We start from the raw sequence: 15,028 nt of genomic DNA, 5'->3' as shown, positions 1-15,028 counted from the left end.
AGCATGGGGGATCCCTGGGTAGCTCAGCGGCTTAACGCCTGCCTTGGGCCCAGGGCGTGATCCTGGAGTCCGGGGATCGAGTCCTACATCGGGCTCCCTGCATGGAGCCTGCTTCTCCCTCTGCCTGTGTCTGTGTCTCTGCCTCTGTGTGTGTGTGTGTGTGTGTGTGTGTGTCTAATGAATAAAAAAATCTTTTAAAAAAAGAAAAATAAGCATGAATTCAAGTCTGCCTCTGCCACAGTCTGCTCTGTGCCTACACTGAGCCTCATTTTCCTTATGTGTAATGTAAGGATATTGAACAGGAACTCTTGGGGTGCTTCCAGCGCTGGTCACCTCTGCAACAACGGCCATCAGACCTGCAAAGGCAAGCTCTACTCTTCTCCCTGCTAGTGAGCAACAGGTGCACACTGTTAAAAAAAAAATGGGATTTAAAAAAAAAAATTAATGTGCTTTTATTTCTCTCCTAACTTTTAAAATGTGAACATTCTGTAATTTAGTCACGGCCTTTACTTCCAGGTGACTTCTTCATTGGGTCTCAGTTCCCTTCTAAACAACAAACTTTTATTCCGGAAGGCAGTTAGCTTTTCATCATTCTTTCTGTCTACGTAACATCCAAGGACAAACCCCATAGGCACAAGTATATGTACCCAATGGTCACCAACAATCTGAATTACGTTCATCTTAAGTGCCGGAGCCTGGGTAACTCCAACGACCCCGTGACCAAGGTCAGAAAAATGAAATAATTCTAATATTTTATATAATATAAAATTTAATTAATAAAACATTGTAAATAGGCATTCCCTATCTCGTATATATTCCTAAAGGCTTTTTATTCAAGCTGGCAAAATACAAGCTCCCCCCACCCATTCTTCTCATTAGCAAAATGGGGAAATGCTTTACATGTGGGGTCACCTCATATCTACACACATTGTAACTCAATAAGGATAGACTTAGAAGGGCATCTGGCTAGCTCACTGGGAAGAGTGTGCAACTTTTGAGGTCAGGGTGGTGAGTTTGAGCCCCATGTTGGGTTGTGCAGAGATTACTAAAAAAATTTATTTTTTTTAAAGATTTTATTTTTTTATTCATGAGAGACACAGAGAGAGAGAGAGAGAAAGGTAGAGACACAGGCAGAGGGAGAAGCAGGCTCCACGCAGGGAGCCCGATGCAGGACTTGATCCCGGGACTCCAGGATCACACCCTGGACTGAAGGCAGGCACCAAACTGCTGAGCCACCCAGGGATCCCCTAAACAAAATTTTTTATTTTATTTTTTTTTAATTTTTTTTAAATTTTTATTTATTTATGATAGTCACACAGAGAGAGAGAGGCAGAGACATAGGCAGAGGGAGAAGCAGGCTCCATGCACCGGGAGCCCGACGTGGGATTTGATCCCGGGGCTCCAGGATCGCGCCCTGGGCCAAAGGCAGGCGCTAAACCGCTGCGCCACCCAGGGATTCCCCCTTAAAAAAAATTTTTTTTAAAGGATAGACTTAAGAGCTCAAGAGTGGAGCAAAAGTTGATGCTGAAGACTCAAGCAATGATCACATCAAAAGAGGTCTCAAAGAAAGAATTCTAAAAACTCAATAAGAAAACAACCCAATTAACAATGGACCAAAGACCTTAACAAACACATCAGAAGCCAAATAAGCAAATGAAAAGGTGCTCCACATCATGTGTTGTCATGGAAATGCAAATCAAAACAAGAAGACACCTGTTAGAATGGTCACAGTCTAGAACACTGACAAGTTCAACTGCTGGCAAGGATGTGAAACAGCAGGAATTCGTTTTTTGTTTTGTTTTGTTTTAAGATTTTATTTACTTATTCATGAGAGGTACAAAGGCAGAGAGAGAGAGAGAGAGAGAGAGAGAGATGCAGAGGCAGAAGGCTCCATGATGCAAGGAGCCCAATATGGGACTCAATCCTGGAATCCCAGGATCACGCCCTGAGCTGAAGGCAAATGCTCAACCACTGGGCCACCCAGGCGTCCGGCAACAGGAACTCTTATTCATTGCTCATAGGAATGAAAAGCAGTATACCCAGTTTGGAAGACAGTTTGGAGGTTTCTTGCAAAACTAAACATACTGTTACCATAGTATCAGCAATCACACTCCTTGGTATTTACCCGAAGGAGGTGAAAAATTATGTCCACACAAAACTCTGCACAGATGTTTATGGCAGCTTTATTTGTAGCCACCACATCATGGAAGGAACCAAGATGTCCTTCAGTAGATAAATGGATAAATAACCTGTGGTACCTCCAGACAGTAGAATATTATTCAGTGTAAAAAGGAATGTGCCATCAAACAACTAACCGAAAAGAAGGAATGAGCTATGGAGCCATGAAAAAATATGGAGGAACCTTAAACGCGTAGGACTACGTGAAAGAAATCAATCTGAAAGGTTACATCCTCTATGATTCCAACTATAAGACATTCTGGAAAACACAAAACTAGGGAGACAAAGGATCAGTGGTTGTCAGGGGTTGGGGTTGAGGGGAAGTATAAACAGGCAGAGCACACAGGATTTCTAGGGCAGTGAAGACACTCTAAACACTCCTACAATGATGCATGCATGTCATCACACATTTGTCTGACCCACAGAATGTACAGCACCAAGAGCGAGCCCCAACATACACTACGGACTCTGGGTGGTAAGGACATGTCCATGCAGGCTCACCGACTGTAACAGGTGTCCCACCCTGGTAGGGGATGCTGAGGGTGGCGGAGGCTTTTTTACATGAGGGGGTGGGGAAGATACAGGAACTCTCTATCTTCCTCTCAATTTTGCTGTGAACCCAAAACTGTTCAAAAAAAGAAACTCTTCACAAAATGGGTGTGTATGTAAAGAAGATAGATTGTTCAGCAGCTTCGGTTTTCCCACGTGGTGGCCTGTGGATTCTTCACACTCTGACAAGCCCAACAAGATAATGCGCCGGCACAGAGAAGCCTGATGAGCATGAGCCTTCCGCTAATATTCTGGCAAACCCTGAAGAATGCAAGCCTTCAAATGTATTCTCTTTTTCTTTTTCTTTTCTTTTTTTTTTTTTTTTGTAAAGACTTTATCTATTCATTTATGAGAGACACAGAGAGAGAGAGGCAGAGACACAGGCAGAGGGAGAAGCAGGCTCCATGCAGGGAGCCCGATGCGGGACTCGATCCCGGGACTCCAGGATCACACCCTGAGCTGAAAGCTGACGCTCAACTGTTGAGCTACCCAGGCGTCCCTCAAATGTATTTTCAAGAACAAAACGAGTCACTGTATTTCTCCCCTCTGATCGCAGACATTCCCAGTCCCTCAAGGTGCCAATGAAACTCTACATATGGCAACTCTATTTTCAGGAAAAATTGCAACGTGTAAGAAGAGACTGTGTATCACCAGCCTAATCCCTTCTGTCCCGCTTTCATAGACACAATTCAGCCTCCCCTCGTTCTACAGCAGCTATTTCCAGACAAGCTCCAACACCACCTTTCCCCTCAAGTGACCACCAGAAAACCCCGAAAACACAAACCAGAATCCCAGTGTGCCTTTCACCTGTTCGGTATTCCCTCTCCAGCCCTGCTCCAGGTGTTCTGCAGTTAGAAGGCGGCCCCCCGCGCACCCTGCTGTATAATTCACACTCTGGTACGCTTCCCAGTCAGATCAGTAGTCTAAATTTGCACTACCACAAAAGCTTCAAGCGATTAATCAGTTGCAAATCAAATATTAAAAATGAGGATTAATCTCATCACTGCAGCCTGACAGATGCATTTAGTGTTAATAAATAAACTTCAAACTTCCTGCAGACCCTGTAAAGTGCATTCCCAATTTGCTCTCGCTCCTGGTTCCTAATAAGGAGGAGGGGGAGAGCTCCATTGATATTCTACGGCTGCACTACACAAGTATTAAAGCAGCCGGCTCGGCTGTATCGTGGAAGAGGAAAGAATCAGAAATTAGAGGGGGCGAACATTCTGACTTGATGCTCTCTGATCCCCCTAACGAACCTTCAACCGCACCATCAGTCTCGATCACATCATGTGGGCAGGGAGATTCATGAGGCCAAATAAAAATACGATTATGATATTCAGGGACATGTGCAATCGAAGGATAGATGAAAAACCCCATATGTTTGGAGTTTGCAGTATAATTTAAAACAGCAACATACTGGCCTTAAAAATGAAACCCCCATGGCCTCCACACTTCAAGGATCATGGAAAGACGCTTGGTAAGAATAAACCAATTCAGAAAACTTGCCGTCATCAGTTTCAAAGTAACTTCTGCCAAAGTGCAAATGGCGATTTAAAAACAGGGGCTAGGGGATCCCTGGGTGGCGCAGCGGTTTGGCGCCTGCCTTTGGCCCAGGGCGTGATCCTGGAGTCCCGGGATCAAGTCCCACGTGGGGCTCCCTGCATGGAGCCTGCTTCTCCCTATGCCTGTGTCTCTGCCTCTCTCTCTGTGTCTCTCATGAATAAATAAAATCTTTAAAAAAAAAAAAAAAAAAACAGGGGCTAAAGTGCCAGAAAAATACATGAACGTTTAGCAAGAACACATTAGAGCACACATAAGAAAGTTACATACTGTACACCTGAAACTCATCATAGGATATTATGCGTCAATTATACTTCAAATTTTTTTTAAAGTTATGTGTTGTGGAATGTGTAAAAAATAAGCAGAGGTGAACTCAAGTGAACGCATATAGCATTGCAGCACAGCAACGCATTAGTGTATTAGAAACAAAACAAAAATCAAACCCACCAGGGACCAAGTATTACTTAATCCCAAAAGTGAAGAAAAGTACAGTAAAAAGATCTGCTGGGGTCTGAACAAGACATATTCCTGCTGCACTTTCAGTATAGCATGACGACATTTACAGCATTATATTTAATAGTGAATTGTGGGAACTGCGTGACAGCAGCTGTAATTACAAAATGATGCTACATCTATAAAAAGAAATTCGACATAACCGTTAGAAATGACAAGACCTACACACAATAATGAGAGGAAAATTATAATGGACAGGATGGAAGCTATCGTCACATTTTTATAAAATGTATACATGTACATGTATGTATTTGTCTATATTTAAAGTAAGAAGCACGGGAGAAAGACATACAGCAACCAATTACAGGTGGTTAGCTCTGAGGAAAGAAACTGGAGCAGAGGTTCCAGTTTTTACTCTATAAATTTCTGAAATCTCAGATTTTTTAAATGAACATATTTTCTTTGTAATTATATATATAATATATATCCTCCATATTCCATTTTTACTCTATAAAATTTCTGAAATCTCAGATTTTTTAAATGAACATATTTTCTTTGTAATTATATATATAATATATATCCTCCATATTCCATTTTTACTCTACAAATTTCTGAAATCTCAGATTTTTTAAATGAACATATTTTCTTTGTAATTATACAGATAATTACAAAGAATGGGCGCATATATATATATATATATATATATATATATATATATAAAGAATAAAGGGGGGAAAATCTGAATTAAAAACACAGAATGGGAACCAGCACAGAGAGGTCATCCAGGGGAGGCTATGGCCATCACCTCCATCAAAGACAACGCTCCTTTTTCTGAAGACTCTGGGGAACACGGCAGAGCTCCTGGATAATCTAGTCAATTGCTAAACAACCTCATCGGTGAACAGGCCTTTTATCTACGTCCCTCTCCTCATTCTCAGCTCAGGGCCAATCCTTTTCTACTTTCCTCAGGAGCTACAGAAAACAGATGGTCACATCATCCTTTGAATTTATCAATGAATTACACAAAACCAACAGCATTTTTCCGGAGGGACAGTATTGTGTTTGACAATACAGAGTGACATATCCCAGCTCGCTCTTCACATGGAAACTCACCAGACTTCATTACTAATGAGCTAGTCAAAGGCGCTCTATCAGATATATTTAATTTAATAAAAACAAGTATTAATTCAGTGTCTCCCGTGCACTTGGTATTTTATTATGAGTTGTGGAGGGTCCTTTAGAAATGTAAAATTTCATGGTTGGGAGGAAGAAAATGATAACAAGGGGATAAATAATTCAGAGTACTTTATGATTAATTAGGAGAATGGGGCAGCCTGGGTGGGTGGCTCAGCGGTTTAGCGCCGCCTTCCGCCCAGGGCGTGATCCTGGAGTCCCAGGATCGAGTCCCATGTCGGGTTCCTTGCATGGAGCCTGCTTCTCCCTCTGCCTGTGTCTCTGCTCTCTCTCTATCTCATGAATAAATAAAATCTTAAAAAAAATAATTAGGAGAATGTACTCATTTTTACTACTAGTAGTACTACTATTAGTATTATCTTTTTTTAAATTTTATTTAAAAATAATACTTTATTCATGAGAATAAATATTTTATTTATTCATTCATGAGAATAAATAAATATTTTATTTATTTATTCATGAGAGACACAGAGGGAGAGACACAGGCAGAGGGAGAAGCAGGCTCCATGCAGGGAGCTTGACATGGGACAGGATCCTGTGTCTCCAGGATCACGCCCCGGGCTGAAGGCAGTGCTAAACTGCTGAGCCACCCGGGCTGCCCTACTATTAGTATTATCAAAGTATGAGCAAGATGTTTAGAGTTGAGCCTTGGATAAACAGGGTGCAGAGAACTTTCAGGACTTTTTCAAAATTTACCGTTTTGTTTTGCCTTTCTTTTTAAAATCTTTATTTTTTTAAGATTTTATTTGTTTATTCATGAGAGACACAGAGAGAGAGGGAGGCAGAGATACAGGCAGAGGGAGAAGGAGGCTCTACGCAGGGAGCTGGACATGGGACTCAATCCCGGGTCTCCAGGGTCACGCCCTGGGCTGAAGGCAGGCACTAAACCGTTGCACCACCCAGGGATCCCCCCTTTTTAAAATCTTTTGATATTTACCATCTGCCAGCAAAGGTCCAGCAAGCTTTGAAAAGAAGAGCCTGGGAAGTGGGCTTGGGTGAACAGTAAGTCTAAGAAATTTCTGTAGTCATTGAGGCACCCTGCAGAAAAGCTGGGACTGGGGGCAGTGGCCCAGATGTATCTATGAAGATCTGACCTGGTTTGAAGACAGACCAAAAAGGTTTGGGTTTCCACGACAAAAGGTCATGTTTTGGTCCATTACAGAAACAGAGAAGGAAAATGTTAGATTGGAGAAGGTTGCTTAAGGTAATGGAGAAGAAACCATGTCAAGAAGAGCAAACAGGAAGGCAGTTTAAAAATGCAAAATGGGTCTCAGGTACCTGGGTGGTTGAGTTGGCGAAGTGGCCAACTCTTGATTTAGGCTCGGGTCATGATCTCAGGGTCATGGGATTGAGCCCTACATGAGGCTCCGTGTTCAGTGAAGAGTCTGCTTCAGATTCTCTCTCTCTCCTTCTCCCTCTGTTCCTCCCCCTGCTAGCTCACTCCCTCTCTCTCTCCCTCATATAAATAAATCTTTAAAAAATTTCAAAATGGAGGGAGCCAGGCTCATTCAGTTGGTAAAGCATGCTACTTGATCTCAGGGTCATGAGTTCAAGCCCCACATTGGGTACTGAGCTTATTTTTTTATTTTTTTGGAAGATTTTATTTATTTATTTATTCATGAGAAACACACAGAGAGAGGCAGAGACACAGGTAGAGAGAGAAGCAGGCTCCTTGTGGGGAGCCTGAGGCAGGACTCAATCCCAGGACCCCAGGATCATGACCTGAGCCAAAGGCAGATGCTCAACCACTGAGCCGTGCAGATGCCCAGAGTATTGAGTTTAAAAAAAAAAAAAAAAAAAAAAAGTCAAATGGGATGCAGATTTATCCCTCGGGAGAGGGAATCACAACTGAGTGTTGACTCTTCCCTTTCTACACCTTACAGCTTTCTGCAGTTAGTGTCAAAGTGTGGGTGGAGGGTGACTTCTCTACTTCTCTCACTCATTCCTATCTCTCACTCTTTGTACCCACGTCAAAAGGTACAACCCTTCAAATGCCAAGTGACCCATTTCTGCCTAATCCAAATCTGCAAAGGTGTGAACTACAGAACAAAACATCAGAGAACATGTCACTTGTCAGAACAAAAGCTCAAAATTCTATGAACTGTTGGTAGGCTATGTGTGTTCCCCTCCTATTAAAAACATTAGTTACTCATACTGCAAAGTGAGAGTATTTTTGTGTTTTAAGGAACCACTGTGTGGACCAAGAAATGAAATCAAAGTCTTCCTTGCTAACAAAATAAAAGTGTTACATGAGCTCAAATAACAACATAATGGGATTAAGGGAAACATACAGAGGTCCTCTGGTCCTAAGTAGAGGGAGTGGATAATCCACATGTCCTTGTGTCCACTCTATGTTCTTGGACTTTAAAAAGACTCTGGGAAGCACAGGCATATTGGGTTACACTGTCACTGACCTACGGCTTGCTTTGCTATGTTGGCAGCTCAGGACCATCTTGTTTTTTTTTTTTTTCCTTCTTTTGCTCCCAGTGCTGTTTTGTTTTCCAGATTTTCATTAGCCTCTTGTGCTAACACTGTGAACAAGAAAACTGTCAAGTGGTGTAGTATCTCTTTCCTACCCTGAAACTCAACAGGCCTCTGAAAATATGCAAAATTCCACACATACTTATTCTGTGAATTTTGAGAATTTCTTCAACTTGTCCCTTTTACTTCTAAGATAGCTATTTTCTATCCTCATTGACACCCAAATGAATAATTAAGAGCCATCCAATCTTCCACAGTGCATAATGGCCTAAGTGGTGACAGGACTCTTTTTTTATCTCCAAGTTTCACTTGCTCTGGTTTTCCTCTGCAATCACGTTGCCTAATTTCTCATTAGCTAAGCATATCTGTGGACAAACAAAACAGTTTTTCCCTAGACCATGTCATTCCCGCAGTGAAGGCTTTCCATTTACCCTGCCAACATCCTTTAGCTCAAAGATATGAACGTGGTATACTCAACTGTCTCCAATATTCTGCACTTGCATTGTGTTTGACACACAAATTACACAGAATGAGCCAGGTCTTAAAATCTAACTTGCAGGGATGACTTCATCGTAGGACCATCCCTGTGCAGGCATCCAAGGTGATAAGAGCTGTAGAGTTCATGTTTCCCTGGAGATTCTTTGATAAATCTTACTATTTCTTTAAGACCATTCCCACAGCTTAACGAAAGTCTTCCTTGGACTAATCAGAAAACTCATAAAAATGAAAAGAGAACAAGAGTTCCTGGGTGGCTCAGTCAGTTAAGTATTCGACTCTTGATTTTGGCTCAGATCGTGATCTTGGGGTGGTGGGGTCAAGCCTCACGTCAGGCTCAGTGCAGAGTCTGCTTGAGATTATCTTTCTCCTTCACCTTCTGCCCCTTCCCTGGCTTGCACACATTCTCCCTCTTGTTCCCTCCCTCCCTCTCTCTCTGTCTGTCTCAAATAAATACATTCATACATACATAAAAAGAAAAAGAAAAGAGAACAAACCCAAAGCACAGCCCCAGACATCCTTCAGACGGTTGCACATTACCTACCTGTACAGGTGACACAAGGCTCACAACCAGGTAACATCTCTATTTTTGGCCAGCAGTTCTCAAACCCCACTGACTATCCACAAGGGATGGAGGGGGAATGTCACAGGAAACTAAATCACCGAGTGTTCAGGTTTGCAAATTATTTTCTACTTTTCCTATAAAGTAGAATGAATTGGGGGCATTCTTATTAAAAAGGCCCACGCAGATCTGTGTTCTAATAGGTCTTCTTGAGTTCAATGAGAAATGTGTGAATTTATAACTAAAATGTCAAGTGTTCCACAGAGTCCTTATTTATGTTGGAACCCACAGTAACAAACAGACACTAATGAAATTTTTTAAGACCTCAATTTAATTTTCTTCTAAAATGAATTTTACATAAATTGCTGATTTACTTACATGCTTAAAAAAATACTGCTAAAAATTTTAGAGCTTACAATGGTGATGTTACTCTAATTTTTGCCATGGAAAGGTATCATCATGTCACACATTCTTTAGAGGCAGAAGAATGACCAGGCCCCAGGATGACTGATCAAGAGCAAGAGATAGGTGTAGCTTTAAAGAAAATCCTTCATTGCTCCCTCTTCCCTCTACCCACCAGAAAGAAAAGTACTGTAATGGTTGGAGACGAGGAAGAGCATGTTAGTGGTCTCCAGACCAGGTGGTGTTTCATTCTGTTGTCTGAGTCCGGGGCTGTGGAATCTTTCCGATCTCCATAGTTTCAAAGAGATTCTTGAGCCATAGCAGAGTTAAGGCTGTTATAGGACAAGGGCAGGCCCAGATGACATGAATATTATGGCCTTCTTTCTTCTCCTGAGAAGTGGGATGAAAGGCAGACAGAGCCTAGTTCCCATCCTGATCCCAAAGTGTTCTCCCCTTTAAATATGGGTAAGAAAGGTAGAATGGCATCCTAGAGAAAAAGGCCTTACACCTCAACATTTTTCTTTATATGCTTTCTATTCTCTCATGAAATTAGGTAGGATAAGCTATGAAGTATCTCCCTTGGATACCTCAAACTCCCCTTGGCCAAGACAGACCAGTGGACAGTTTGCCTAAGGTAGCTCTCCACCAACCATTTTTTTTAAAAGATTTTATTTATTTACTCATGAGAGACACAGAATGAGAGAGAGAGGCAGAGACACAGGCAGAGGGAGAAGTAGGTTCCATGCAGGGAGCCTGATGTGGGACTCGATCCCGGGTCTCCAAGATCACACCCTGGGCTGAAGGCGGCGCTAAACCGCTAAACCACCGGGGCTGCCCTCCACCAACCATTTAGGCAAACTTATGCTGTTACTCATTCCTTCTTTTGGATTTGTCTCTGAGTGTGCTAAGACTATAGTTACCAAATAATTTACCATCCAAGCAGGACAATTCTTGAGGGCCCAAGGGAGTATTTTAATAATTATAGTGAGGGATATACACTAGAATTGTCCCAGGCACACCAGGAAATTATGGTATGAGTTTTCTCATAACAGATTGGAAAGATTAGATATTCAAGTTTGAACTTTGGGAAGGATAAAGGATTGGTTTTGGCCTACATTGGTTTTTAAGAGTTTTGGTTCATTGACAGGGCTCACGAAAGGAGTCCTCCATAAGTCCATAGGTCCAGATGTGCTTAATCAAAATCTGTGGTGAGGTCTGGGACAAAGCATCTATACTTTGATTCATCATTCTGCACACATGTCTCAGGAACTTTGAGAACAGAACTTAGGTGTTCCTTAGCTTATAGGCTAAAACACCATTAAAGACACTTAAGGACATCCACTCCATTATTTATGACATTAAGAATAATTCTAAATCACTGTCTCTGAATTTATTCCTTCTCTTTTCCAAAGGCTTTGTTCTTACTCATAACCCACAATCTAGAAGCATCTATCCCAAACAAGCCATTCCCACAGAATTCCTTGAAAGTAACAAAGGACCTATACGACTCTGAAAGATAAAATCATTATTTTACCCTGCCCATATTTTTGAATGTGAGTTAGAGAGTTTTCACTGTAAATGAACAACCCAAACATTTTTAAGAAAAAGACTCTTCATATGTTTATATACCCAACTGGGACAGACATTACAATTTACACTATCATTTTGCTGTCACAGTGTTTGGAAACATTTTCTGAAGAAGATAACTCCAAAAAACTTTCTGTTTAAATAAGCACCGCAGACCCTCTGCACTTATATTTATGCTCAAGTTCACTAAGACTCCAATGCAAAGCCATCCTGCTTTTGAACAGAACACTGGTAAATGGCCAGTGAGTAATTTCCATCCCTTGTCCCCCATCCACAATCATGTAGATTAATCTGAACAAAACAAAAAGAATTTAAAGATTAGATGATGCCCATGTGAGTACATGATGTAAAAGTAGAACAAGTCCATGGCAAGGTATTATGAGTTTGGCAGGGTTAGGTGGACATAAATACAATCATACACATCTACAATTTTAATTTTTAGGGAACTCAGAGAAAAAAGAAAGAAAGAAAGATAAACCCCCTGGGAAGAGAAAATGTTCCCTTAGTAAATGTTAAAAAGAAAACCACGAGCCCCATTAGAATGGCATTCCATAGGCTGAGTCCAAAAACCCGGGCTTGATGCCTAATCTAACTGCAGTTTCAACCTCTCCTCCAAAATGTGGTCTTAACAGCCCAATCAGGAATCTTCACATCCAATGAATCTCCCCACAGGCTTTCTCCATCCCCAAAATAAGATGAAGTAATCTATATGACAGACTTCTTGCTCTTTTCCCTAAGGGAAAGCCACCAGAGCAATCATTTCCTTTTGCTAAAAGCTTTTTTTGCCCCACCTTCTTTCCTATTAAAACCTTCCATTTTGTACAACTCCTCAGCACTCCCTTCTCCTTGCTAGATGGGATGCTGCCCAATTCATGAATCCTTTAATAAAGAAAATTAGATCTTCAAATTTACTCAATCGAATTTTGTTCTTTAACAGTAAAACAAAATATTCTCTTGGAGGGATACTTGGGTAATGAGTCCAGGATTGAAAATGAATGCAAAACCAGAAAAGAAGATCCAACCACAGCAAGGAGTCTGGCCCTAGCCTGACAAAAACAATCCTGCCAAAGAATAAAGAGTGAGGGATCACTCTACCCAGTATTAAGGCTTATTACACAGCTCCAATAATCAAGACAGTGTGGTAGTGGCAGAGGGATAGACACATAAATCAATGGAACAGAATACAGAACAGAGAAATTGACCTCACAAACATGCCTGATTTTTGACAAAGTTGCAAAAAGCAGACAATGGAGGAAGGACAGGCTTTTGAACAAATGGTGCTGGAAGAAGTGGGCATCCATATGCAAAAGAAAAAAATGAATATTGACCTAAATGTCATACCTCTTACAAAAATCTTATTCAAAACAGACCATGATGAGCACTTGGTGGCATAGCTGGTTAAGTGTCTGCCTTCTGGCTCAGGTCAGGATCTGCTTTGGGCTCCCTGCTCAGTGGGTAGTCTGCTGCTCCCTCTGCCCCTCCCTGGGCTTGTGCCTATGTGCTCTCTCTCTCCCCACTTCTCTCTTCAGGGGGGAAAAAAAGGAAATAAATAAAATCTTAAAAAAAAAAAAAAACATACCATGAACTTAAATGGAGAATGTAAAACTATAAAACTTTAAGGGATTCAAAAAAAAAAAAAAAACAAAAAAACAAAATTTTGTAGGATCGAGGGCTAATGTTATCAGAGTTATCATGCTTGACATTAAAGGCATGATACACAGAAGGAAAACTTGATCATTTGAACCTTGTCAAATTAAAAATTTCTGCTCAATGAAAGCCCATCTAGAGAGAATGAGAAAAACAACATCCAGCCTGGGAGATGAGATCTGCAAATCACATGTGACAAAGGACTGCTATCCAGAACATATAAAAAAAACTCTCAAACCTCAAGATTTTGAAAAATCCAATTAGAATATGGGCAAAAAATGGGCACCTGGCTGGCTCAGTTGGAGGAGTGTGCAACTCTCAATCTTGAGGTTGTGAGTTTAAGTCCCTCATAGGGTAGGGAGATTACCTAAAAATAAAATCTTAAAAAAAAAAAAAAAAAAGGAGGGGAGGGGCAAAAGACCTGAACAGACATCTGACTGAAAAGGATGTGCAGATGGCAAGTACACAAAAAAATGCTCAACATTATTATTACGTATGCATGTATTATTTTGTATCAACATTATTGCATTCAGAAAAAGCAAATTTAAACGACAGTGAGATCACTTCACACCTATCAGAACGAAGAAAATGAAAATAGTGACAACACCATATGCTAGTGAGGATATGAAAAAACTGGATTATGCTTCTATATTGCTGGTGAGAATATAAAATGGTATAGCCACTCTGGAAAACAATTTGTCAGTTTTTTATAAAACTAAACATTTGACCAGCAATTATACTCCTGTGAATTTATCCCCCCCCCAAAAAAGGGAAAATCTTTATTCAGAAAGGGGAAAAAAAAACACTAGAAACCCATTTGCGAATATTCATAGCAGCTTTATTTGTAATAGCCAAAAACCTAATTCAGCCAAGACACCATTCAACAGGTGAATAGTTGTGTGGTGTGTGTGTGTGTGTGTGTGTGTGTGTGATGACACACCCAACTCAGCAATGAAAAAGGGACAGACCATTGATACTGGCAACAACTTGGATAAATCTCCAGAGTCAATCCCAATTCCAAAGGGTTAACAGGTATTATTACTCCATTAACATCAAACTTTTGAATGACAAAATTTTAGAAATTCAGAACAAGGAGGCAAGAAAGAGGTAGGTGTGACTGTAAAAAGACAGTCACAGTGACACTTTGTAATGTGGAAACTGTTCAGGATCTGGAGCTTGGAGGTGGATAAACTTATGCAGGTGATAACAGTGCCCAGAAGTAAACACATACACCCATACAAATGAGTACAAGTAAAATCAGAGAAATCCAAATAAGACAAACTATATCAATTTCAATATCCTGGATGCAATATTATACTATAGTTTTGTAAAATGTTACCTTGCGAGGAAACCGGCAAAGGGTACAAGGGATCTCACTGATGCTGCAAAATTGCATGCGAATATACAGTTACCTAGTATATTGTTGAAATAGGAAACATCATAACAAGGTATACTTTCTAATTTTAAGTAAAAACACTAGCACACAAAACTAGTGAAACTATTCTAATTTTGTTAAAATGTAAGCATGTGCTTATGTATTTCTACATTTAAAAACAGACTGGAGGGGCGCCTGGCTGGCTCAGTGGGTTGCGAGGCCAACTCATGGTTTCAGCTCGGGTCATGGTCTCAGGCCCGTGTTGGACTCTGTGCTGAGCATGGAGTGCTTGTCCCTCTGCCTCTGTTCTTCCTCTGCTTCCTCTCTCTTTCTCTCTCTACCTCCCTCCCTCAAATAAATAAATAAAATCTTTTTAAAAAATTACTTGTATTTTCTTCTAATACTTGTCATTTCTAGGTGCTGGTTTTACAGATAGTTATTTACTTTTCAACTAGGGTAAGGAGTTTTCAACTTTTTTCTCAAGTTTTTAATTTATTTTTCAAGTGGTCTATAACAAACATATCATTTTTATGCTCCAGTAGTAT

The 15,028-nt window shown here is 40.7% G+C and overlaps 2 protein-coding genes across 20 annotated transcripts in view; both read right to left on the bottom strand.

Annotated features, from left to right (window-relative positions):
- Positions 1-15,028, bottom strand: part of MAGI1 (membrane associated guanylate kinase, WW and PDZ domain containing 1) — a 641,003-nt gene that overhangs the window by 299,045 nt on the left and 326,930 nt on the right. The gene's annotated exons all lie outside the window — the stretch shown is intronic.
- On the bottom strand, positions 129-680 carry LOC118351720 (NADH dehydrogenase [ubiquinone] 1 beta subcomplex subunit 1-like). Its single transcript, XM_035703513.2, has one exon. It carries the CDS (start codon positions 678-680, stop codon positions 507-509), a length of 174 nt encoding a protein of 57 aa, XP_035559406.1. The 3' UTR covers positions 129-506.

The sequence above is a fragment of the Canis lupus genome, chromosome 20, assembly GCF_003254725.2.
Source record: "Canis lupus dingo isolate Sandy chromosome 20, ASM325472v2, whole genome shotgun sequence".
In the NCBI taxonomy this organism is placed as follows: domain Eukaryota; kingdom Metazoa; phylum Chordata; class Mammalia; order Carnivora; family Canidae; genus Canis; species Canis lupus.
The sequence above is the reverse complement of the archived record's forward strand: the minus strand, read 5'-3'. Positions and strand labels throughout refer to the sequence as shown.

What these genes read in the sequence shown, in the direction of transcription:
- LOC118351720 (XM_035703513.2), bottom strand. Translation starts at nt 680, where the DNA reads ATGAACGTAATTCAGATTGTTGGTGACCATTGGGTACATATACTTGTG.